This window comes from Rhamphochromis sp. 'chilingali', assembly GCF_963969265.1.
Source record: "Rhamphochromis sp. 'chilingali' genome assembly, chromosome: 11".
In the NCBI taxonomy this organism is placed as follows: Eukaryota; Metazoa; Chordata; class Actinopteri; order Cichliformes; family Cichlidae; genus Rhamphochromis; species Rhamphochromis sp. 'chilingali'.
Genome location: NC_137938.1, coordinates 12,561,921 through 12,588,649, shown reverse-complemented (window position 1 = coordinate 12,588,649; position 26,729 = coordinate 12,561,921). Strand labels below are relative to the sequence as shown.

At 39.7% G+C, this 26,729-nt stretch overlaps 2 protein-coding genes across 8 annotated transcripts in view; one reads left to right on the top strand and one right to left on the bottom strand.

Annotated features, from left to right (window-relative positions):
* Positions 1 to 11,796, top strand: part of LOC308406293 (RNA-binding motif, single-stranded-interacting protein 3-like) — a 164,353-nt gene extending 152,557 nt beyond the window's left edge. For 6 of the 7 annotated variants that reach the window (XM_080897216.1, XM_080897214.1, XM_080897213.1 and 3 more), the window contains 6 exons: positions 944 to 1,040; positions 2,096 to 2,146; positions 9,293 to 9,409; positions 9,640 to 9,726; positions 10,104 to 10,228; positions 10,613 to 11,796. In XM_080897216.1, the coding sequence (XP_080753342.1) occupies positions 944 to 1,040; positions 2,096 to 2,146; positions 9,293 to 9,409; positions 9,640 to 9,726; positions 10,104 to 10,228; positions 10,613 to 10,616 (481 nt within the window). In that variant the 3' untranslated portion in view covers positions 10,617 to 11,796. The remainder of the gene's footprint in view (positions 1 to 943; positions 1,041 to 2,095; positions 2,147 to 9,292; positions 9,410 to 9,639; positions 9,727 to 10,103; positions 10,229 to 10,612) is intronic. The other variant, XM_080897215.1, reaches the window with a different exon arrangement.
* Positions 11,797 to 14,791: 2,995 nt separating this feature from the next.
* Positions 14,792 to 25,035, bottom strand: entpd3 (ectonucleoside triphosphate diphosphohydrolase 3). The gene is made up of 10 exons (XM_080896522.1): positions 24,878 to 25,035; positions 22,464 to 22,601; positions 21,719 to 21,836; positions 21,405 to 21,564; positions 19,825 to 19,984; positions 19,484 to 19,711; positions 18,576 to 18,839; positions 18,377 to 18,487; positions 17,041 to 17,169; positions 14,792 to 16,276 (listed from the first exon to the last, which is right to left on the bottom strand). Exons 2-10 carry the CDS (start codon positions 22,596 to 22,598, stop codon positions 16,088 to 16,090), a joined length of 1,494 nt encoding a protein of 497 aa, XP_080752648.1. The 5' UTR covers positions 22,599 to 22,601; positions 24,878 to 25,035; the 3' UTR covers positions 14,792 to 16,087.
* Positions 25,036 to 26,729: the final 1,694 nt, after the last annotated feature.

Genomic DNA, 26,729 nt, shown 5'->3' with positions numbered 1-26,729 from the left:
ATTACTATATGTTGTGCTCACTGCGGATTTTAAGAAATATTATGGAGCGACCTAACAGTAGTTTGAAGTTGCCTTTTAAAAGTAAATTAAAAATGAGTTTGTCTTTTTATTCAGGTAATTTTCTTCCCTGATTGAGAAACACTTGATATGTGGCAAGTACCTTTTTTCTACAATCATGGCTGTGTTAGAGATGGATAGGGTAGGGCTTCGCTTTCTGTCTCTGGCCCTTGGTTTCCCCTCCCCTCACTGGCTCCATTATTCAGTCAACAGACACTTTGGGATCGATCGGGCACAGCAACACGGCTTGGCGGATGAAACATGTCCTCTCTAGGTACACAATGATAAATAAAGCACTGCGAGCCACAGCATTCTACAGCTGCAGAGCTGAGGGGGTGAAATGGGGGGAAAAAGAGATCAAAATGAGAAGGGCAAATAGAGGCATAGGAGAAGTGAATAGATTATAAAATGCAGATGTTACAGATGCAACCGATGGGAAGTAGGGTGTGCGTAGGTGGAAACATAAAGAGCAATACTGAAGTATTTCACCCACTCACACATTAAGGTAATAATTCATTATTATGCGTAGCAGTGGTGCAGACTCCTTTGTAACATGATGTGTAGTCTGGTGCGGTGTCAAGTCTCATTCTAAGATGTCTTTGATTGTGCTACATAGAGTGAAGCTGCAATATTTATTGTTTCCATGACAGCCTTGATGATGTCTGATCCATTTTGTCAGTGTTGTCTTGAAGTGTACTGGGTAGTTCAAAACAAACTGAGACAAAAGCCTCATTTTCAGCATTACATGTGGTTATGTAGGGTGAGCTGAAACTGCAGAGAAACCTCTGGATTGTTAATACACGCGTTTGGTTCCCTCCCAGGTGATTATTAGAAGTTAGATGATGTGGACAGTCAAAATTAAAATGTATGTCTTGTGCTTTCATAGGTTCTACTCTTCTCCATACAGCATCTCCACGAATCGGATGATTGCTCAGACATCGATCACACCCTTCATTGCTGCCTCTCCTGTCCCCACATATCAGGTGAGTTTAACCTCTCAGAAGTTTGATGAGTGCCGTGGCCTACTTAAAACCAGAAAATCCCATTCCTGACTCTATGTAGAGTAATTCCTGGATGTACAGGTGGAGTTTGTCATACTTAACCAAAGATATGAACCCAAAATGAAGTTATCAGCTCTGTAGAATCAAGGCAATTCTTTGTCTAGCAATGATAAAATGCAGGCTTACGTTGCAGAACTCCTCCTATCCATCTCCCATTCTTGAGCACAAATGCTGCTTTTAACTCTCAGCTCTCATGTGTCGCACCCGTTCTCTTCCACACACAAACCATATCAAGTTATGTCAGAGCTGGCTGGCAGCTGCTGTACCCAAAAACAAGATGGAGCTCTAGAGCTCTATAAGAAAGCCAAATTCAAAGACTCATGACTTAAAGTATCATGCTTTATAGGGAAAGAAAAAACATTACCTTTCATTGTTTTAACTCATCATTGACAGATGTAGGTAAGAGATCATACAGATGCAGGTACAGAATGCATGCATACAACAATAATGCATGAGACAAAGGGACCCTCAGAGACTCATTTCTGCCTTCAGTTTGTTAGAGTTGAGCGGTCGGAAGGAGAACAAGATGAAAGTATGATTTGTGGCCAACTTAAGCTTTGATGATGAAACCCTCACTGTGAAGCAGTAATTGTTAAGACTGTTTTGTTCTCTGTGGTCTTCATATCCTTTTATAATTACGACAAACTTTCTGTATAGTGGACCCTTAGTTACTGCTGTAATATTCTTTAAGACGTGCTGCCGCTGGGACTGAGGCTCTGAAATTGGCTTGTAAAGGCTTGAGATAATGATTAATTTTCTTACTTCTCTTCTTTGGTTTTCTCATTTTCACTCGCTTCCTGTCATTCTGTCTTCCAATTGTCATTCTCAATGTTCTCTCTTCCTCAATTCTTTACCCACTTACAACAATCTTGCTTTTGATCTTTCCTTTCCTCTCATCTCGTCATGACCTCCCCTCTGCATCATCCTACTCGTGTCCGTCCTCTCCTTCTCCCTTCCCTTCTCTTCTCTTTCTTCAGGTTCAGAGTACATCTTGGATGCCACATCAACAATATGTTATGCAACCTACAGTAAGTTTTTAAACCAACATTTCCTTTGTTTTTAAGCCTCGTTCTGTAAAGTCTTGTTCTCTATTTTCCAACCCTTTTCACTCACTCCTTTATTTATTATATATAATAAATGTACACATGCTGAGTGTACAGCATGTGTCAATTTTTCTCCCTGGCATACTCTTTTTGTCTTAAAACTTTCAGTGTGTGTGTTTAATAGCTTCATTACTCATGTGAATGTCAGTGGCAGGATTTATGGGAGAAAAACTACAAAAGCTTTTAAAGCATAGGCTGTATTGGTCTCGAGGACTGCCTGCAAATGCTTTTATAACAGTATTTAATGTGCCCTGCCTTTTTCTTCATCAAATGAGTATTTAATAATTCAGGAATGAAAATGTTAGTAATAACAACAGGTCACCGACAAGTTGGTATGAATCACGAAAACTGCGAAAAGCCAAGTAATAAAAGGAAATTCTTCCAATAAGTGCTTGAGAGCCAAACCCAGGTCAGAGAAGGAAAATAACTGTAACCCTGAATCCCAGCCCCACTCTGCTGAATCAGCCTGTGAATAGCCTTCTCAAAGGACCTCAGAGAGCTTGGCGAAACTCACTTTAGAATCTGTAATAAAAGGTTGCTCCCTGCTGGTTTTGAATGAAACTGCATGTACAAAAACAGGTTTCCAGACAGCTAATTTAAAGCACATTATTTATCTATAAGTCAATGTACATGTGTAACTGCTGCTCAGTTTCATATAGTGATGCGTAAAATTTGCATATCAAAAGCAGCAGTGCATCTTTGTGTATATGATGCATAATGCAGTGATGTAAAATCCAACCCTTGGTGTTTATAGCTCTTTTCCATCCATCCTTGGCTAGAGCTTTCTCTCACATTTTGTCTCTCATACACATAGCTTTGATTGACGTGCAAAAACGTTTTAAAACACACCCACACATTCTGTATATATACATGAAGAGTCATGAATCGACTCTGAGTGTAGGTGTACAGTCAACATACTCTATAAACCCACACTTACCTACAAATTCTCTCTTCTTTTGGCAAACACAAACATAACCTTAACACAAACTATGGGCTTTTCCTTCCTTTGATACAGGGACTATATACAGCCGCTCTATGTTATTAAGCCTCCACAGGCTTCGCTCTAAGCATAGTCCAAAGCCTCAGTCTCTCTGACATTCACTGACTATTGTAGCATAAAATATAAAATCTCCGTGCCTTCATCTTGTCATCTGACAAAGTACTGCATTGAATTAGTGGAATTAGAAAGCTATATCATATAAATTGTGGAATAGTCCAAGCTTAGTCCTGCTTACAAGATGATTACTTCTCAGTGTAGCAGGACCGATGCATTATGAAATCACAGGCAGAAGAGATTCATATTACAGTAACCTTGAAAGTCTTTCAGATAAAATTTAACTTCTATCTCCTCTTAAACATTTGTTCAACAATAGTTTAAAGGTCTATATCAAACACTATATGGACAAAAATATTCATGTTTCAATTCTGGTGTCTTTAGTCCCGGCGATGCTGGCTCGTTCTTAAGCCTGTGCCTGTGGCATTAACATCAAACTAAAACTGCTACGCAGCTCCTGCAGCTCTAATGGTGCCCCAGTACCTTCGTCAATATAGTGTATCTGTTAAAGTAGCCTGTAAGAGATGAATGTGCTTACATTCAGGGGGTTTATCTGTACACCTGTGCTAAAAAAGGTTGTATGATTTTGTTCTGTCATTCATGGGGTGAAGGAGTTTATCGGGGCAGGTACGTAAGGCGGTGCAAATTTCTGCAATCGTATCCGCCGTGGTTGCCAAAAAGCTTTAGTGTTCAGATTTGTTGCTCCTCCTCTGTTGTTCTCTCTCCCTGTCTTCTGTCTTGCTCTTTATGTCTGTCTGGCAACTCTTAAACACATTCTGTTGTCTTGTCTGATTAAAATTATGTCTCTGAGCGGGGATAATACCCTTCTGTAAATGTGTTTTCAAACAAATGTCCCATCTAATTATTTGGCAGGCCGCTTGATATGACTTCCTAAGACTTGGGAAAAGACAGGGTGAGCTTGAGCAGAGATTGATGGTTTGGAGAAAGAGAAAAATAAATAAATAAACACGGCGGATTTGACAAGGAGGACAGGAGCGAGAAGGAGGTGCAGGGAAAGAGGAAAGAAGGGATTACAATGAATATATTGAGAACAAAGAAACGAAAACAGCTGCTGCAAAAGCATGTTTGGGCTGTGCACATCTGTTCTCCACCCTTGTCTATGTATAGACAAATTCCCTGTTAGACAACAAAGATGAGGGGTAGTTATTGTATTTCCTGGATACTGAAGAGCTTGACAAATTAAAGCTGCATCAGGGAGGGAGACTGAGAGACACAGCAGCTTAAGTCTGTTCCTATGGTAGCAGAGGCTTCCTCACTGCTGTACTGCAGTTAATGACTGGTAACTTTGATAAATGCTATGCACTCATTGACACTTTTAGCTAGATGAACATGCGCACACCTCCTCTGGTTAACAGTCCATCATCTACTTTGAGATTTTTAAATGCTTGTGGCACCAAAATTGGAATGTGAGACACTCTGTCGCTAAAGAAATTAATGAGTCTAATTAAAAGGTTAGAACAAGAGAACAAACATCAATGCTGTGTGCTGTTTTCATGGCTCAGGATTAAAAATGCACATACACTATTGCTCATAGGTTTGGGGTCAACTAGGATATTTAAATTCATGAAAACTTAATCTAACAGATTTGCAGTGAAACGAAATAGACATTAATAACATTAGATAAAAATATTTTTGATTGATGGAACAATTTTGTACTGTGTACTGTCTCAGTTTTGCAGCCTTGCAGCCCTTTGGCACTCTGGCAGTTTTTCTGTTCCCATAACAGATGAGTAGTTAAGAGCCAGTGACTGCGCTGGCCACTCCATTATAGGCAAAACACCAGCTGACTGCTTTTTCTGAGTAGTTCCTATAAATGTCAGAGCTGCTTTGGAAATCAACTCCAGTCCTGCTGTATCCACAGGCACTGTATGGCACTACAAAACAGAGTGAAAGCCTGCCTTTCTCTTGTTCAAGATCTTTTGCTGTACAAATCTCCCACTTTAGCACGACCAAAGCCTCAAACCATCAAATTTCCTCCACCACACTTAGCAGATGCTGTCAAACACTATTCCAGCATCATTTCATGTCTGAAAACTGCTTACGTCTGCCCAATATTTGTGTGTTGTGTTTTGGGGATTTTTTTCCCCTGTCTTTATTTTCTACTTTTATTGACTGATCACAGTTATGGCTCTTTGGACAACTCTTCCTAGAAGGCCAGCATCTAAAAATCACCTGCAGGCTGGTGTTTTACAGGAACCATTTAATGCAGTGACCAGTTGAGGACCTATGAACGATCTTTTTCTCAAACTAACCACTTTGTACTGTCACCGGAGAATACTACACAATGCTGACATAAACACACTTAATTTCAGATTGTTCAGTTTGCCTCATGCAATAGCATTTACTTCTTAAAACAAGAAAACTGAGTTATTTTTTTAGCCATGTTGAGTGTAATCAAAACCAGGAACCCTTATGTTTCAGACACAGAAGTAAATTTATTGCTTATGTAATCAGTACAATCGTTTTCAGCTGTGCTAACATAATTTAAAAAACTGTGGATTTTAGGAGGGGAATTTGAATTTTACATGATAAATTTGCATTAGGTTGCATGGTTTGTAGTGTTTTTTTTTAAATATTACTTAAAAATAATACATTATTTATGGTTAAGAATTGCATTTTTAAATGGTCATTTGTAAAATTACTGATGAGGTTGACGTTATTTCAAATAAAAAACAAATGTGCTTTACTTTATTAAAAGGAGCAGTAGAGGCTCACACAACTGTGATTACCGACAGACACCAGTGTAGCTACACACTGCCTGATTAATGTACACACACATTAAACACACCTGTACACACACTGCCTTAAGGATTGTGCATTTCTGCGCCTTGGTGGGATGCCCAGATTACTTGAACTGCCTGTCTTTACATCTTAATTAGTGAGAGGATGTCTTTGTGCATAATTACTCACAAATCCCCCTACAGGAAATGAATGCATTAGCCAAACCACGCAAAAAAAAAAAAAAAAAAATCACACACACACACACACACACACACACACAATCAATGCTGCTTATTGAGGAGGGCTGTAATGAGACATCTAAAGAACTGGGATTTCAGCTCTGCAGGAGACAAAGGCAGTGTACAATATCAGGGCTTGCAAATAGAGCTCTATACCTCACGTTTGTTTTGTTTTGTTTCCTAACCGCGAGATCCCGTGTGTGCAGAACTGTCACAGGTGCATGCCTGCGGGTGCATGGATAAAGCCGGGAACTAAGGAGTACTTGTCTGGTTTTACGCCGAAAATCCAGTGTACTTTGTGTGTTGATAAAGAGGGTGTGGTCTCAGGAAATCAGCTTATAGAATAATAGAAACATCTGCACGTCGTAGCACACCACCTCAGTAAGAACAAATAATGCCAATTCAAAACTCTTTGCATTCTCACGCACATGGAGCGCCCATCATAAAAACAGCATTTAGGGGTTTTCTCAATAAACGAGTATCATTATCACTAATACTATGTATTTGATGCTTTCAGACTGCCTGCAGCAGTCAGTCTGCTTCTCTTCTTTAATGGGAAAATGACAGGGGAGAGGGAGAGAGGGCAAGTTCAAAGTTGAAGTAGATTCTGTGTGGGGTTTTGGTTGTTTTTTTTAAGTCATGTCCTCAGGGAAACGATAACTGTCATGTGGGCTCATTTATACCCCAGGAAAATCGTCTGATGCATTAAAAACACGCACACCATAACATACAACTGCACTCATTACATACTAATACATAGTGCCCGGGTGCAGACCCATACAGAGATGGAGAGTTGATCACTTGTAGAGCTATAAATCAGAGCAGACAGCTACTCATTGTGGGTTTCATTTTTTTGTTTCTGCCTGGAAACCTGCTGTGAGATTGGATGAAGTGAAAGAAAGAGAAAGGGAGGATGAGAATTCATTACAAGAGAGAACGCATTATTTAGATGGTTGAAAAGCTCGGGTGTTAATACGATTCTGGCTGGTAAATTTACCTGCATGAGCCAAAGCTTTTGTGCCGGTTTGAGGGTAGATCTGTTGGTGTGTGTGTGTGTGTGTGTGTGTGTGTGTGTGTGTGTGTGTGTGTGTGTGTGTGTGTGTGTGTGTGGGCTTTCGTCTCATTCACTTGTAATACTGAGGAAAGTGTTTACAGAGCATTTCTGATGCTGCTGTGTTCTGCAAACAGATCTCTCTATGAAGACAGCAGTCAGGAAGAAAAACATTGTACCTTTGTTAACAGCTCTGACAATCTTTGTTTGCACAGTGTGTGCACGCGTGCATGTTTTTTCCTGTAAAGCCTGCAGTCATAAGGGTCTTACCTTACAGAATCTTAACTGTGAACAACTGTCAGACTGTATATGCATTCAAAGCGAGCACTTCAGATATCTAGAACTTTCCTTGTTTTGAAAGTGTGTACTGTATGTGCTTATGTGTGGTTTTGTTGTTGCGAGCCTCCCAGAGAAACCCTACAGATTCAAAGCTGTTAAGTCGTCTGCCATACAGCCAGGCGTGTGCCTAAAATACCTAAATTTAATACTTGTGTTCTTCTAACGTTATGTCTCAACTTGAAGCTGTAGAGGTGCTGACTGCTCTCAAGAGCAGCACCAATACATAACCACTGATGCTGTCTGTGCTCATGGGAAGTGTAGTTAAACATCCATCACAAATAACCAGAGCACACAGTCTCCTATTAAATCTTTACAGAGCTGTTGAAGTTGTAGCAGAGCTGCACTGGAAAAGTAGATCTCAGCGCATCAAGGTGTTAGACTGCTTCAAAGGCCTTCACACTCAAGAGATTTAGAGTAAAAGCGTCTCTGCTCCATTCACAAGCAGGTTCTGTCAAGCCTTGCTGCCAAGCCTGCTGACTGGTTGTGTTGCTCATGTACAAACTCGCACAATTTGCAGTCACCAAATGTAACTACTTCTTCTAGCTGCAATTTTTTTTTACTTCAGCTTAAAAAAACTACAATGTGTCATTGCTTTAAAACACGTTGTACACTACACTTTCTTACTTTGATAGGTTAATGAGTGATCAGAACCCTTTATACTTTATACAGTAGTTTATAGATGTTTTCTTAATTATGTGTTTAAGCTGTAAACAGTGTTGGGGAGTAACGGAATAAATGTACCGGTGTTACGTATTTAAAATACAAAATATGAGTAACTGTATTCTGTTACAGTTACTGTTTAAAAGGGTGGTATTCAGAATACGGTTACTTTGTTGAAATAAATGGATTACACGGGGGTCTTTTCCTGTTTCATATGTTAGGCTATGCCCTCTCTATTTTTGGTAATTCCACGCCGGTGGAAACCCAAATGAAACTCACATTAAGAGGCTCTAATGTCTGTGTCTCAATCTCGCGGCCCATGTCACCCCTCCTTGCGGTCGCATAATGATGTGAAGAAATATTTTTAAAAAATTATCATTCAGTAAATGACCTTCCAGAAACGGGAGCTGGAAGCATGTAAATATAATAATAACCACTGCAGCCAAAAAGAGTGCCCGACAAGCCCAGTTGTAAGTAAGCTATTAAGACTCGACTGGACACCGTGTTCGTGTTTTCCTCTGAAACAATAAGTTCCGTTGGAGCAGCCTTTCAACGCCTCTCTGTCTCTCACTGGCAAACAAAGTAAAGCTAGTTTTCGGCTACGAGCCCGACACAGAACCGACATATTAGCCAGAGGTCCCTTTAGCAATTTTGCCATTAAGGTCTCAGCATTGGTTTTTTTTTTTGTTTTGTTTTTTTAAACCAACATGTCAAAGTTGTTCTGAATCCCCCCCCCCCCCCCCTTTTCTTTGAGTTATGTTTGCCTGCAAATTGCTTAAAGCTGTTGTCTCTTTACTCAGCTTATTTCTTTCTTTTTTAATCTCCACATTTCTTCCGATTTAATTTCCTTTCTCCACCATCTGATCATATATTGATTCCTGCATCTGAATTAAATATCACTGAGTGACTCCAAATCACTTTTGACTCCAAATAACAGTTATTAGCTATAAGCTGACTGGATTTGTATCCTTCCATTTCTACTCCAGGGTGCTGTGATCACTCCAGCTGCTGCCATTGAGCCCAGTTTGTCTATTCACCCCTCCAGTGTAATGGCTCCTCTAACCCAGCAGATGAACCACCTGTCTCTGGGCCCAACAGGCACTGTAAGTCTCCCCTTTGGCCAGTCAGCTCATCGTGCTGTGTGTGCATGTGTTTGTTTTATCCTTTGAGTTATATGTGTAATATAATTGTACACTTGCAGTTTCAGTGTTTTTCTCAGAGTAGAAGCGCTAGAGCAGAGGAAAACTGCCCCGGTGCTTCTGTTTTCAGTCTAAAATGTGAAATGACCATAAGACAAATGACACAGTCTGTGTTCTTCCCCTTTTATCTGTAGTACATGCCTGCTGCAGCGGCTGCTCCTATGCAAGGAACCTACATTCCCCAGTACACTGCAGTGCCTGCCTCGGCCATCACAGTGGACGTAAGGACCGAAACAACCTGCAAACTTTCATTTGAAATGAAAACTGCTGATTAAACATATATATTTTGTGATATATTAGTCTTGCTTAGCCTTTGGCAATCCGTATACTTCAATGAGAGAAATAATTTACACCAAACCCTCCCCAAAGATCAGAGGAGCTGTTTTACAAGTTCACAAGTATATAAAGTTAAAATCACAGACAGAAAACTGACCGCACCAGATCAACCTGTCACCTTTAAAAAAAAAAAGCTAATTGAATTTTTCTCTTTGGATTCCTTATCTATGTGCCATAAAGGAGTCCCTACTTTTATATGATTGCCCAAAGTTTCAAGGCTTTCTTTTGTTCCTTAATATCTGGCTTTCCCCCCCCTGTTCAGGGTGTGGTGACAGACCCCTCTCCACAGACAGCTGCCCCCTCCTCACAGGACGCCAGTGGGCAGCAGCCTTTACCTGTGGAGAACACAGGAGATCACGCCACAGCCTACTCTTACCAGCAGACTAAGTAAGTGTGATGATTGCAAGTCTGTAATTTTTTTCACATGGTCTTGTACAGCTGGTGCATCCTAACTGGTAAATTAACTGTATCTGGAAAAATGAACAGCATCAGCTATAAAGGACTGCAGTACAATTCCCAGATTATGCCGCGCTTTTTCTGTTTTGGTCACAGATGCATGGCAACCTTTGTTTGCAAAATTCTCCTTCTGGCTTTTTATCTTTTTCCTGGTGTTTATCTTGTTTTTCTGCCTCCTAGATAACCGACGGGTGGTTTCCTTTACACATAGTGATTGTACAAAGACTGTTGTGCCTGCTTACAAAAAAACCCGGTAACATTGTTCACGGTTCCCTCAGTCACGTCCTCGCTCACTGACTTTTCTGTCTCTTTTAGATAACAGGATTGGTAGGAATCATTGCTGCGTTGCCTTTAGGAGGACTGCACGAAGGCGCTGGAGACGCAGAGTATCAAAAGGAAACGGGACAAAACAAAAAACAAAAACAGAGGTGACATGGACATCACTGACGGGAGAATGCTTCCACTGTGCACGGGCACCAAATAAAAGACAAAACGAAGAAAAAAAATATCTTTCTTACCTGGTTGAACTAAGAAAAAGACAGAAGAAAAAGCAAATGATGGTTTGCTAAACTCAAAGACAATGAAATCAATGGCAGTCTCCAACTTTGAGTTTTCATTTTTCACCATGAGACTGGACTTTGCCTCCAAAGGAAAAAAAAAACCAGATAAGGGGACATAAAGAGAAATCTAAAGTCAACCAACTGTACAGAAAAAAAATGAACATTTGAATGTGCAGGTAGATTTTCAGACTTTTTTATTGAAAATAGAAGGAAGCCAAGTCTTGAACAAAAACGGGCTGTCTTCCTTTGATATTAAGCTACATTATTTTCATTCTTTTTATTATTTGAGTAGTTTTCTAGAATATTAGTGTTTTCGTAAATCTTTATTGCCTTAATTTTCTCAAACTTTGGGGAAAAAAAGTTTCCAAGTGTTGAATTATTTAAAAAAAGGACTGAGTTGTTGAATGATTTTTTTTAAAGGGTTCTTTGAGTTTGAGAGCCTCAGAAATGAAATCTACAAAGCTATCTGTATAAGACAAAAAAAGGTTGTATTTGTATGAAGGTGATTTTAAATTATGTGGTACAGTGCAGGTGATGTTGGTTGACTAGGGAAAAAAATCCTTTTACAACTTGTGGGAGCGGTCAGCCCACCGCTTCCTGGAAATGCAGTTTAGTTCAATCATGGGAAAGAAATTCAGTTTCTCCACCACTTATTTTGTATTTTTATTTTTTTCATTGCAGTGCTTTTAAAAGTTTTTCCTTTGCCTGCTTGCTTGTCTCATTGCAAAAAGAAAAAGGAACATTTCTGACTTTGAGAAAAAGCAGAGAAAAAAAAGCTAGGATTTTTAAATGTGCAAAAAGCAATAGTTTTAGTAAAACTGTTGACAGTTTCTTGAGTCTTTCTTAACTGTTGAACAAAAATACAGCCCGCGGGTGGCATATTTTATACCAAAGATGAAGAAACTAAGTTGTAAAGAGATCTTCCTGTTGCTTTTTCTTAATTTTGAATCTGCTTTTTGGTTTTTGTCAAGCTGTTGCTGTGTGAAATGATCAGTGAATGAGAGCATGCAGTTGGTCCTTTAGCACATTTGCCTCAATGGGACGAGATGTTTTGTGCGTCATGTGATCAAACTACCACCGCATCTAAAACCCTGTGGAATCCTGGTGAAAAAGCTACTTTTTATTAGACACCCAACGACATCCTGCCGAGGCCTCATCGACTGACCTTACATAACAACGCCCAGACGGCATAGCTCGCGATGAATGCTTCCCAAAATATGACAGATGTCATTGTTTTGCATAATCTAAGTCCAACTCACTGTTTTGTCTCGTTCTTGCCAAACACAAGCCACTGAAAATATGAGCAGGTCAATGATCTCTGTGAGAGGAAAGGGCATTCCTGTTGGACGAAATGATTTCAGCTTATATATATTCTCCTAAAAAAAAATAAGGAGAATTACTTTTATGTTGCCTTTACTTTTGTTTTTTTTTTCTCTTTTTGATGATTATGTGTGAGCTGCTAAACACTTTTCAGTATTGGGGATTGAGGTTGTCTTATGTTGGGTCTCCGTGGAATATTTGCACCTCCAGAGTGACTGTAATTGATCATTTTAAGCAGAATAAAGATGAAAGAAACACAAACGTGCATTATTGTGCCTAGAGAATATCGGTTGAGAACAGAAGAAAACTTAAGATGAACTTTAACTGGCTCGCACTGGTTCTGAGGTCACGCCTTCGAAGACTCACACGCCTTGACTTTCCACCAATGAAAGGAAGCTAAGGAGAGACACAAGAAACAAATGGACATAGGAGAAAACAAAATTGGTTTAACCAAAATCAAATGGATAGAAAGCTCTAAAATAAACAGGGGTAGGGAGTGAAAGAGAGAGAACTCAAAATCAAAAGTAATATTTATAAGATCTTTTTTTTGTACAGGTGTGTACAAGAAGATGGAACAGAAGTAACTTACAGTGGGGCAAAAAAGTATTTAGTCAGCCACCGATTGTGCAAGTTCCCCCACTTAAAATGATGACAGAGGTCAGTAATTTGCACCAGAGGTACACTTCAACTGTGAGAGACAGAATGTGAAAAAAAAATCCATGAATTCACATGGTAGGATTTGTAAAGAATTTATTCGTAAATCAGGGTGGAAAATAAGTATTTGGTCACCTCAAACAAGGAAAATCTCTGGCTCTCACAGACCTGTAACGTCTTCTGTAAGAAGCTTTTCTGTCCCCCACTCATTACCTGTATGAATGGCACCTGTTTGAACTCATCATCTGTATAAAAGACACCCGTCCACAGCCTCAAACAGTCAGACTCCAAACTCCGCCATGGCCAAGACCAAAGAGCTTTCGAAGGACACCAGGAAAAGTATTGTAGACCTGCACCAGACTGGGAAGAGTGAATCTACAATAGGCAAGCAGCTTGGTGTGAAAAAATCAACTGTGGGAGCAATCATCAGAAAATGGAAGACATACAAGACCACTGATAATCTCCCTCGATCTGGGGCTCCACGCAAGATCTCATCCCGTGGGGTCAAAATGATCATGAGAACGGTGAGCAAAGATCCCAGAACCACACGGGGAGACCTGGTGAATGACCTGCAGAGAGCTGGGACCAAAGTAACAAAGGTCACCATCAGTAACACACTACAACGGCAGGGAATCAAATCCCGCAGTGCCAGACGTGTTCCGCTGCTGAAGCCAGCGCATGTCCAGGCCCGTCTGAAGTTTGCCAGAGAGCACATGGATGATACAGCAGAGGATTGGGAGAATGTCATGTGGTCAGATGAAACCAAAGTAGAACTTTTTGGTATAAACTCAACTCGTCGTGTTTGGAGGAAGAAGAATACTGAGTTGCATCCCAAGAACACCATACCTACTGTGAAGCATGGGGGTGGAAACATCATGCTATGGGGCTGTTTTTCTGCCAAGGGGACAGGACGACTGATCCGTGTTAAGGACAGAATGAATGGGGCCATGTATCGTGAGATTTTGAGCCAAAACCTCCTTCCATCAGTGAGAACTTTGAAGATGAAACGAGGCTGGGTCTTCCAACATGACAATGATCCAAAACACACCGCCCGGGCAACAAAGGAGTGGCTCCGTAAGAAGCATTTGAAAGTCCTGGAGTGGCCTAGCCAGTCTCCAGACCTCAACCCCATAGAAAATTTGTGGCGGGAGTTGAAAGTCTGTGTTGCTCGGCAACAGCCCCAAAACATCACTGCTCTCGAGAAGATCTGCATGGAGGAATGGGCCAAAATACCAGCTACTGTCTGTGCAAACCTGGTAAAGACCTATAGTAAACGTTTGACCTCTGTTATTGCCAACAAAGGTTATGTTACAAAGTATTGAGTTGTATCTTTGTTATTGACCAAATACTTATTTTCCACCCTGATTTACGAATAAATTCTTTACAAATCCTACCATGTGGATTCATGGATTTTTTTTTTTTTTTCACATTCTGTCTCTCTCAGTTGAAGTGTACCTCTGGTGCAAATTACTGACCTCTGTCATCATTTTAAGTGGGGGAACTTGCACAATCGGTGGCTGACTAAATACTTTTTTGCCCCACTGTAGCTATTTTTTTTATTTGCTTGGTCACATGCCCCCCATGTCTTTAAAATTGTGATTTTTGAGAGTGTCTGTAGAACCAGTGGATATTCCTGTAGCTTCAGATGTGTCTTTTTGTTTGTTTCTTTGTTTTATTTTCTTTTTAGTCGAAACTTTCAATAAAAAATAACAAAAATGAACTCGTCCTGGATATTCTGCAGGAACAACACACTACCACTGGAGTGCGCTATTGTTTTCTGTAGAAGGAAAGGACTGAAAGTCCATTGGTGTGCACGTGTGCAATTTTAGTAAGTGACCAAGTTAAGTTCACACACGCAAAATGGTTTTAACTGCTGTAAAGGATTAAAAACGTTTAAGCGTTTAGTTTCACCAAGCGAGATTATGAAACTACAGCTCCAAAAGATGCAGTTAGTTGAGAAGTTTATTGCATACAGTACTGACAAGAGAGCTCATTATCGCCAAAGCAGAAACGGTGCAAGCAGTCTGCATCAAATGACAATCATGCATCATTTTCTCCAGTGCAATGACAACAAAATGTCAAGAGACAGTTTTATTCATGCAGTTTAGTCATACATCATACTTGCTGTTCCTGTGAACAAATTACTGTCATGAAATCTTTATTTTTATTCATCTTTTCTTTATAAAGAAATAATAAATAACCAGGAAAGTACCAAAATATTACTTTGTAACAGTTGCCAGTTTCATCTACCAGCTGAATCAGCAGGATGTAAAAACAGTGTCTCTGCTTCAAGTCCATCCATCCATCCATGTGCTTCACCACTAATGGATTGTCATTGCTAACAGGGCTTAATTTTTCTTTTCCCAACTGCTCCATTTATACAACTGAATGAACCACTTGTGTACAACTATCCAACAATACTTTGCTCAGAATGCAAGCCTTTTATAACTCACTGCAGCAATATACGACTATGATGCATTTAGTTAAATCAAGAGAAGCACGTAGAACTGCTGTAGCACTGAATGACTTTCTGTGATGACCAAATTAGTTAAGTAGGTTGTATGTCAATAATTTTAAACTGATATGAAAATAATGAGACAATGGCATCATTTATTAGGGAAATGTTAATTCAAAAAAAGCTATAGTTGTGCGCTTAAAGTTTGGCAAGACCATACACAATATAAAACAATACATTAAAGCTACAGTACAACAATTTGCAACCATTTTCAGTGCTATAACATGTAAAATGCAGGGAAAGAAACAGTAACTCATGCTCTGGTCTAAAGCGGGCGTTCGACTCATTTTGGGAATTGCACAACAAGAACAAGCACATGGAGACTGATGGATGCTCTTATATTTTTGTGCGATTTAGACAAACACTATCACTATTTTGTTGAGCGCAGTCAACTAAATTAAAAAAAAAAAAGTACATTAATTTTTGTAAGATTCCCTGAGGTAGAGAATGAAGAGTGGTCTAATGCTTTTTAAAGCTGCTTTTACATATTTTATCTGAAGCTAAAACCCTCAAAGATGCCAGCACAACGTACTGCATTGATTTTGAGGCTCTTCAGTTTTGTTTGTTTTTTTAAACTAAAAGCTAGTTCATGTCTCAACCTGAATAATAACACATTTGATTGTTAACGTCCAGTCCAGGCGTCTTGGCACATGCAACTGTAGGATTCTCCGAACCTCTTGCAGAATTACAGCAGTTCCCAGGCCTTTCAATAGCCAGTGATTTCCTCTGTAACCTACGTTCTCAGTAGCAGGTGCGAATGAAGATGATGAAAACTAAGACGGCAGTCATAATTGTTAGCGCCGAAAATAGAAAGATGAGGCCGGCAAACACGGGGTTTGACATAGGAGGGATTTTCTTCACTTCGGAAGGAATCATGTTGGACATACTCAGCATGTAGCCCAAACTCCAGCCTATATTAGTTTTCTTTACCTACAGGAAAAGAAAGAAAACAAGTAATTTGAATGTTTTATATTTAAAACCACTTGCTTCCAACACCAGTACACCACCTTGCATGTCAGCGGGATGAAAATCATGAAATTGTATAATTACAGCTGTAGGGCAAAAGATGAGTCATAGCACCCAAAGAAGAAGAAAAAGAACAGGCTGTTTCGTAACTCAAAGTCTTGAAAGAACCTATCAAGCAGCAGACATCCCAAACTGCACACTAATGCCATTGTTGGAAATTGGGAGAATTGCCAGCTGTTTAAAAAGTCTTGTCTTGAGTGCAAAAGGCCGAACGCTCTTTGCAGTGTGGAAACATTGGCTGTAATCGTTCGTCCTTTATGAATCATGAGTAATATACAGAGTGTCAAAGACCAGGAATCCCCTTCTACTGAGGGAGTTTCTTTGTGACAAATTGATGGCATGCCTTCTGCTCTTTGGCTTTTTCATTGCAGACTATTCCTACGACATCAACAACAGTTTCAAGTGGGTGGCCTCATTCACATACGACTGCCAAAGGCAGTTAAATGGCTTCCTGTATTTGAACATGTATCAGCTGTCAACAGCTTTCCAAAACAACTCTCACCAAATTAGTACATCTTACAGTTATATTTCAAGAAGAATTAGCGCACAAGCCATCCATAAACTTTGAACAATGGGAGGATTGTAATGTACTAGCCTCATAGAAGGCAGTATTGAAACTTACAAATAAAAAGAATACTATTTGTCTTATTTACTGCTGTTTAACCAACCTGTTGTTGAAAGTTGATGTTTTTCCAGGTGTCTGTGTCAAATTTGTATCCATCTGCCAGCAAAGTAAAGACGTAATGACCTGCGTAACAGTGGGTCTCGATGAATTTGACGTTCTTTTGTGCGTTCAGCTGAAAGAAGGTTGAACAAAGATCAGAGTTTAGCCTGTGATTGTAATGACACAAGCTAATTGTATTAATTTCAGTTTAATCCCATTTCAGTGAGAAATAACGATTATTTAATCAAGATCATGAAAATATTGTGTAACAAAGACGGAGTGCAGTTTATTTCATTACCTTTATCCTGAAGTAACTTTGTTTCTTTTGCACAGCTGCACTCTACAGCTGTGGTTAGCACAAGCATGTCTCTCTAAATCACTTTTTTGGCCTGACATTGAGTTTGTTACCTAACTGATCATGTTTTTAAAAACTGATGTGGCAGACACTCGCAACAAAATCGAGGGTCGAGGAGATGCTTTCAAAGATGCCGTTGGTGTTGGTGCCGAGAGAGGGTGCTCTGAGTTTTTTATAAACTGCAGACCTACTGGGAGTTGAGTGAGTGGTATTTCTCTGGGGAAAAATGCCTTGTTGATTTCAGAGGTCATCTGAGAATGGCCAGACTGCTTAGAGGAAAGGGAACAATAACTCAAATAACCACTTGTGACATGGTTGCTGGGTGCCAGACAACCAGGGTATACAAAAGCACAGGCTCACTAAAGGGCAAGAGAAGAGCGGAAAAATGTTGCCTGGTCTAATGACCCTGGATTTCTGCTGTGACATTCAGATGATAGGGCCAGACTTTGGTGCAAAAAGCCTGAAAGCGTGCTGCTTTATATTAATGGTTTAACGTGGTGTTGAGGATATTTTCTTGGCATATTTCGGGCCCCTTAGTACCAATTGATCCTCCTTTAAATGCCACAGTTTTGAAGGTTGAAGGGGGTGCAACTCATTAAAGGTGTACCTAATAGAGTGTCCAGTCAGTGTATATTACTAGTAAAAAATGTGGACACACGAGCAAAAAGAAGAAAATGTGGGCGCACAGCATTGTCAGAGCTGGTGAGTAGTTTACTTTCTGTTGTGCCTTCTGTTCTAATCTTGATGAATGAAAATGACAACGTATTTTATGTAATTACCTTCATATTAATTCTGTCATTCTCTCCTTCCTAAACATGATTTCTGTTCTTCCTCACCTTAATTTCGTCCCACTCCTTTTTCAGGCAATTTTTGTTTTTTGTTTTGTGCATTTTATGTTCAATATAGGTATTTGTTGTGCCTGAAAATGAACAAATAAATGAAATGAAATGAAATTTCTTGATTTTCTACCTGTATGAAAACTTACCGTTGCCCAGTTTTTGTGGCAGAAGTTCCTAACTGAGGTGTTGAAGTGATTAATGTTTGATGTGCCATTCAACTGCAGAGCCAGGGCAGTCCAGAAGAATCCAGCGTATGCCTGGTCGGACCAGCAGAAACACACACACTAAGTTGTTTTGCATCGTGATCTATTTGCTTTCATGTGTTATATTTGCACTGCGTGTTACCAGGAAATCTCCGGTGACTGGTGGCTGCTCCACCCCGTTGAAGGAACACTGAGACGAGGAGCAGGTCTTGAAATCAAATATGGATTTCACTACTTTCCCACAGCCGTCTGAGTCGCCACCACCAAAGAAGATCAGCTCTTGATTGGGGTCGTAGTTTTGCGGTTTCTTTGTACACTGTGACTCAAAAATTGATGATGCCTTTTTGGAAGTATTGAAACCTTTAGGATAGCAGGGGTTTGTTATGTTTTTGGGGTTAGATGATTGCTGGAAAATAAAAAAAATAATAAAAAAAATGTCAAAAGATAACGATTTTTTTAAGAAGAAGGCAAAAGCTATAAATAAATAGGACAGAAAAAGACCCCAACCCTGAACTGGATAAGAGGAAAAAATGAATGGCACATTATCTCCACACTGTAGGGCTTATTTCTTTAAATTATACAACACCGCATACAAAGTCTGAAGTAAACAGAAACTATAAGGTTAAGCTGTCATACCATCACTCTGATGCACTTTCAGCATATTTCTTGTAGAATCATTATTAGTTTCAAGAATGAAGCTATGAATTACCAGAAACGATGCATTTCTCCCAGACTAGCTTGACGACAATCACGGTTCGATCAATATTCTTAATGACATAATGCATCCCTGGATCCTTTGGCTGTTAGCAGCTCAGGGACAGCAGCGTTCACTAATCATTCCACAAATTGGCCATTAATGGATTTCGCAGTGCACATGTGTGCAAAGAGCCAGACGTTCCCACTGCACTTAAACGATAGCACAGTAACGCATAACAACCTAAGGAAAGAACCACCACTCTTGTAGTACCTTGGGAATATGAGAGTTCAGTGAAAGACACTATTTTTTTTCTGTGCATACTTGTAAAAGAAACGGAGGACAAAGTCATTCACCTGCACTACTTTCTCCAGAACCAACTTCCCAGCTTCATTTTTGCCATAGCAGAGGAAACTGTGTGTGTAGACATTGTAAGGGTAACCATACAGTTTGACACGCAGGTAGTCGGCTCCCTTGAGATCATCCTGGACCGCAAAGGCAATCTGTGTTGATGCTCCTCCAAGATCCATGGAGCCGACAGTCTTTGCTCCCTGCGGCCGTACGTATGCGTTCCACACGTTTTTCTGCAAAAACAACGAAGATTAATAAACGATGAAACGTACAATAGCAAATTTTTAAAGCTGCAATTATCTTGTTTTTTGGGCAATCGATCAGACAGGTGAAGGCTGTGTCATACCTCTACCAAGTTTCCCTTTAGGTAGTTGACAGTGATCCAGCCATAAAGCCCTTCTTCCTGCCCAGTGATGACTGAAGCATTTTGAAACATGAAGGGGAGGGAACTCAGGTATTGTCTGAGTTTTACCAGGATGTCATTGGCCCTCTGTGCATCTTTCATTCTTAACAGCACAGCAGAAAACAGAACTATTAGACATCACACTAGAAACAGACGTTGACAAATGGATTCACTATCATTAATGAAGCAGGTAAAGATTTTGCCAAATACACGTATTTTAGATGCTATTATTTGCTATTATTTTTATTTTAAACTCATCTAAGCCAGAAGTCATGACGGTAGGCTAGAAGGCTTGGCTCTGTTTTTTAAAATGAGATCAGTATGTCATTTTAAAAACACTAAGATGTGAAGATTTTTTTTAATGTTTCTGTCATTAACTGTTTTATGTGTGGGTTTTATTTATTTTTGGTTGTTTTGTTTTTGTCTTTCTGCTGTTTCTCTGAGCGTTGCACGGTCTGAGTTTGGGGTGCATTTGCTGGAAAGTCCACCGCTCAGAAGATTCGCGACTGTCTTAATAATTTCTCACTTGTGAATAATCATTTTCACTGTACAATTGTAGATTTTATAATAAGATCCTGTTTGGCGTCGTGCTGACACAAAACTAAATGCTCTAAACCAATAAACTGCCAAAACATCATCTTTTATCCATGTGCTCACACTTGCTGATGAGCAGTTAATCAGATGCATTTGATTCGCAGTGCCTGGAAGCAATGAGGAGTGTTCATCTATTTAAATAATGTTAGAGTCTGGAACAGATGTTATGTTTTTTAAATTATGCTAAAGAGGATGTCCTTTTTCACATGACTGTAAATCATTTCATGCAAACTAATCAACCTTTTTTTGTATGTTTGTTATACTTTAACAACAATATACGCTGTCCCCTACTTCTGCCTAGAAGGTCTGCTTTTGTCATCATCTTTCCTTGGGCTGGAAAGTATGAAAAGCCATATTTAATGCCGGGCCCAGAGTTCGACCCATGTGATTGAGATTCCTAAGTTTTGTCCTGCCCTTTAGTCTGAATGTGTTTTTATTGCTGGGGCTTCCCCAGGCATCCAGAGGGAGGGGGGGTTATCCATCAGGCAAAAGGGGGGCAATATAAGACACAAAGCTTTACTGTGAAGCAAACCTCCCTTTTTGTCTCTTGAATGCTTGCACAGCAAAATCGGCATCCATAATTCAGCACCAATGAAGTTGAATGGACTTTCTTAAACTCAATCCACAGCACATATTTGAAAGTATTAAATACATCACTTTAAGAACATTTCTGCATCTCTGTCTTGATATTCTCATCTTTAAAAATCATACATTGTACCCATTAAAAATTCCCACCACACACACACAAAGTCACAGATCTAAATATTATACTTTTTAAGAATGTATTTGTATTCATTATGTCTTGCAGTTCTTCAGTCATCAGCTTACTCCTCTGTGCATGAAAGGTCAAGAAAAGCTTAAAATGAATTAATATAAAAAAATCACTTTTGACTCTTCAATAATAATATAAATAATCAAAAGCTTCTTACTGCAGGAGTCTCATTCCAGCTGTAGCTCCGAGAAACAGGCGCGTACTGTTGTGTTTTGTTGGAGGAATGGTTTTAGTGACGATGTCCATGCATTTCCTAAATCCTGCCATTGTCTTTTCTTCGATCTCGGGGATAACCTTCATGTCGGAGATGGCATTACCTGAGGACACAAATCCAAGCTAAAATTCTCGTGTGTCTAGTAACCAGAATGTCTCCAATTTAAAACACACTCTTTATGTTTTTTCTTTTGTTTGCAAAAGCCTAAAAAGAGTTTGCCAGCACCCCCCCTCCTCTCTTTGTTATATGTGACTCACCATCAACTTTACAGTTTAATGTCTCAGTCACTATTCCTGTTTCGTTCTCCTTCGCTCCTGGCCATTCATACAGGTATACATTGGAACGAGATGAGCCAGCGTCTATCACTATGCCGTACTAACAGGAAGAAGGAAGACAAAAATGTTATTGCACAAGCATTTTCCAATCAGCTTAGCAGGTTGCTGTCTATTAAGCACAGAGTAGCCACCATGACTTTCATCAGGCCTCTGTGTGAAAGATGTTGCATAACAGCAGTAAAAGCCTATTTTCTTTATGGAGATATAGTGGGGTAATGGTATCCTTAGCAGAAAAGAAAGTCTCAAATTAGAGAATTGTGAGAACTGCAAAAGTAAAAAACCACTGGCACACTCCTGATGAAAAAGCATACACACATACACAAAAAGAGAACTGACAAACACGCAAAACGGCAACTGAAAGTCATCACAATGAGTTTTTTTCCTCTTTTTTTTTTTTTTTTAGCCCTTGTTTCAAAAAGCTTTCAGTTCTAATTAAAAGGAAAAGGGGAAACAGCAGACGGACAACATGCCTGTTTGTTTGAATGCCATTAACAGTACACGCAAAGTTAAACGTGTTTCATCAGAACCGCCACTCATCAGCAAGCAGACCGATGAGGAATCCCCCGTCTCTGATCCTTCGGTGCAGTTTTTATGCGTTGTCTTTATAACAGCATGCGTATTTATATTTGCATCCTGGAGTATTGCGCTGATGTGCGTATGTGCTCACCTCTTTGCTGTATTCTAAAAACCTCCAAGTGTCCTGGATAACAGCAACAGCAATGAGGGCAGCGATGCTGGTCAAGAGGAGAAGCATCACTCCTGCTATCCGACACTTGTAGCCCATCTTGTGTTTGGAAGCCATTTCCTGTTGGCAAGAAATAGGGTTAAAGAAGATGTGTGGTTCTCACTAAAAGCATCTTTCAAGGTGAAGATGTGCAGATGTTTAAAAAAGTCACGATGAGCCGTAACAGTGACCAGGACTGCTACAGATGAGTAAGTGCTCGCAAGCCAAACGGATGCTTAACCAAATCCAAATCAGAGGGAGGTTGTTCAATCAGAAGAACTCTTTTAGGGAGAAAGTGCTAAAATGCAAAAAAACTAAACGAAAACATTTCTGTTTGTTGTTTTTTTGTTTGTTTTTTGGCTACGATTACACATCACACACAGGCATGCAACATGAAATGCAGCTTTTTTTCATGTGTGCATAGATGGGCTGCACACAATTTAAACCTTTAAAGCTACTCTCATAAACATTGTGCAATATATATCACAATCTATATTCATCACTTTGCAAGGACTCATTAAATTCAAAAACATCCATGAAGTTTACTGACAGATGAATATGCCAGTTGATATGAATACTCTTTGTTATTCAATCAATAATCAATTATAATCATGTTATTTAGATTTGCTGAAACTGCCACACCACACTATTCTGCTCATGTTATGTTCCCGTGTGATTGCATCACTGTTATTGCAGCCATTTGTCAGTATACAGCCGTTAGGTAATTCTCCCTCAGCCATGCCAAAACTGTCCTCACCAGACTGACAACCACTTTGCGGATTAGGTGGAACCCTAGTTCTGTGTCTCTCTTGTTTATTGTCCATTTAAGCTTCATAAATCCAGGAATAAAATTTGCTATCTGACTCCTCTTTTATAGGCAATAACAACAATGACAAAACCAGTGTTTGTTAATCTATGAATAACTCTTAAGTTACCACAGCAACTTCTGTAGAAACAAGCAGGCTAAAGGTGCTCGACAAGGTGCGATCACAACTGGCTGACATGGCAACAAGCGAGTTTAATGTTTCTGATACATGTTGCCCGCAAGATGCTTGACATTTCGAAGCCATGTGTGCAATACACGTCCTAGACTTTCACTTTTGAATGTCTCTTCTTTATAACCGCATGCTTAACATTTCCCGGAGCTGTTTCCAACACAAAGAAAGTAAAGTGTCAGCCAGCACATGAAGAGAAATAGCAACCAATCTGTTTTTGCTGTGTCTATGTTGCATTCACTACAAGGTATGTTTCTGTAACTACATGAGATTATATCCAATCAACCTGCCAAGACAAACACAGTACAAGTTCTTACACTCCAAGCAGCTCACAATGAAAACAAACATAAGGAGGCATGAGTGACGGTGTGTCTGAGGATGGAATAGAAAACAAATAATTCTATAAAGTAATAATGTGTGTAAGTGCATAATACTGCTAATTTGCAGTTAAGGAACAATGTGTCTTTTGAGCCACTGGTAATGTGAGCTCACTCATCTCTGGCTTTACGGGCTATCATCGCAATGAGCCGGGCTTAAAAACTAAACTGTATTTAAGGTTGTGGGTGATTTTAGTAACACTGAGACAAACACTTCCTCCCTGTAAAGTAAATTTTGGTTTCAGTTCTTTCCCACTGCTTTCTCACCTTTTTTTTTTTTTTTTTTTTTACATGCACAGTTGTTACTTGTAGTTTTTAGTAGCATTAATAAGCTTGACATATTACATATTTACACTGCAGTGCATCTCAGATTTGCTGGATGTAAAGTTTCACACAGTGGAGAAACAACAAGATTAGGCAAACAGCACAGTTACTTATAGTTTGTTATTGTAAATGAACCGCCTTTTGGGTTTGTAATACAAAGACTTACTGAATACATTAATTGCACTTGACTTGCACCTATTTTACTTTATATGTCAATAGTTTTCTAAAGCTTAATTGTGAAGTTACTTGAATTTTTTTTTACTATCACCTGAATAGAAATGCATGGTCCTTATAGGATTTTGAGTTGGCAGTTGCAAAACTACACAATATCTATAAAATACTCAATGTGATATTACTGGTTCTGTAGTTTACTTAAAATTCAGCCAGGTGAATCAACAAGTCATATCGACTCTGTTAACACCCACTCAGTAAAAAATCAGCCATGTGTCGCTGGGAGTCAAATAACTTGAGCTATCTCCCCTGCTTGTAAGGACAGGTTCTTATGGTGGTGAGGAGTGGATAGAAGCAAATGTGTCTCGTCACACTCGGTACAGTAAAACTAACTTGCCAGTGTTGATTAACCCTTTGATCATGTCTAAATACCTGTTGTGTTCAAAGGTTTAAAAAATAAATGCATGTGAGGAAATGTTTTGTTTCTTACCTTCTAGAGCTGATTTTTAGAGCCTCGTTGAGAATAAGAGAGAGATGGTTCTGACGAAGGGATGTTGATCTAAAGCAGGAAAAGTGGTTGCAGCAAATCAAGAGAGAGAGAGAGGAACAGAGAGAGAGAGAGAGAGAAGGTGCTCTGAGTGCTCTCAAGAGTGACTGGCCCACAAGAACAGGAGTGGCGTACCCCAACATAAGTCACAGTGCGGGGAGGAGCATTGTGTGCAGGACTCCAGTTTTTGCCACTCCCAACGCACCAGTGCAACAAAGCAGCCAGCCTACGAAACACAGCTGCTCCTTGCTCATTGCCTGCGTCTGGTGATTAAAACAGATACAAGTATTTGTGAGTATGAACAATGTGAGAAGATGGGGCTGGAGCTGGGATGCTAATTGATGTGATCAATAAGAGAGACTGCAGTGTGGCTGAGGGTCTGCTGTGGAACTTACTATACATTCAGGTGTTATTTAATAGGAGCAAATTATGAGGCAATGGAGGCTATGAAAAGCAAAGGCTTAAGTGCTGTATCAACAATCAAGGATTTGTTGATAGCTGCACGGGATGCCAGCGTTCTCACAGACAAAACTCTGAGTCATTTGTGTGACAAACATGAGTCATTAATTTCTCTGACACAGTGCTGATGGACGAATGGGAACCTGAGCTTTTATTGCAGCATATTTGTTTGTTTTTTATGGGAAGACAGCAGAGAGTTAAAAGCATACTTTTAACGGTGTGTGCATTGCTCCTACTGCTGAACATTTTTGTAAGGGCTCATATGTTAGGAGTTTTGCAGCATTATCTGGAAACATGAGAAATGCTTTTCCAGACTGATACAGACTGATGTATGTGCATCAGTCTGTATAATATCAGTTAAGGAGTGGAGATACTGTCAGAATGCATCTGTCTCCATGCGCAGCCTACTGTAATGACCAAAACACCAGTTAATGCAATATTCCCAAATAATGCTGAGAAGTCAGACACCACTGCATTCTGCTGCTATTTTAAGTATTTTCTATGGTACCCACCCACCAACCCATTTGTTACCTGTAATACAATTTCATCAGGTTACCTTATGTTTTATGTTGGCAGACAACAAATGGTTCCATTGCATTGGAAGTGGTTACTTTGTTATAATACTGTGACATACTATGACATGGCCTCCTCACATGGGTGCCAGCGTCTGGATCTGCTAGCTTTGTTTATTGTCCTGGCATCTTAATAGAAGTTATTACAGTGGTCTGAGTTGTTGAGTTATTCAAAGGTTCAAAGGTATTTCAGATCATTGTCCCACAACAGCAGGACTCCTTCAGGACTTTAAGGTAAAGAGCAGAATTTATGGTTCCACTATACCAGGTCCTGAAGCAGCAAAGCAACCCCAGACCATCACGCTACCACCAACATGTTTGACTGTTGGGTTTTTTGTGTGTGAAACATTGTGTTAGTTTTCTCCATTTGTGGATAATGTCACTCACCACCATTCACTGGAATCCCAGACCCTTTTAAAATGCTTTGTAACCTTATCCAGCCTGATATATGTCAAGTTCTTTTAGATTGTGTTGCTTTTTGAAATCTTTTAGCCTACTTCACTTTGTCAGACAGGTTCTATTTAAGTGGTTTAATCCAGCATGTGTGGCATTAATTAGTCCTGGGTTTATCTTGTCAATTTCATCAACATGATAAAGTCACAAGTGTTCAAGATGCAGTCATGAAACTTCTCAGATGTGTAGTAAACACTGAAATGAAGACCCAGCTCAAAGAACATTGATACTGTGGTCTCTCTTCGTGACTGTAAATTTGCAGCAGCCTTTGTTTTTTTAACCACTGAATCTGTTGCCTTTTTAACACCAGC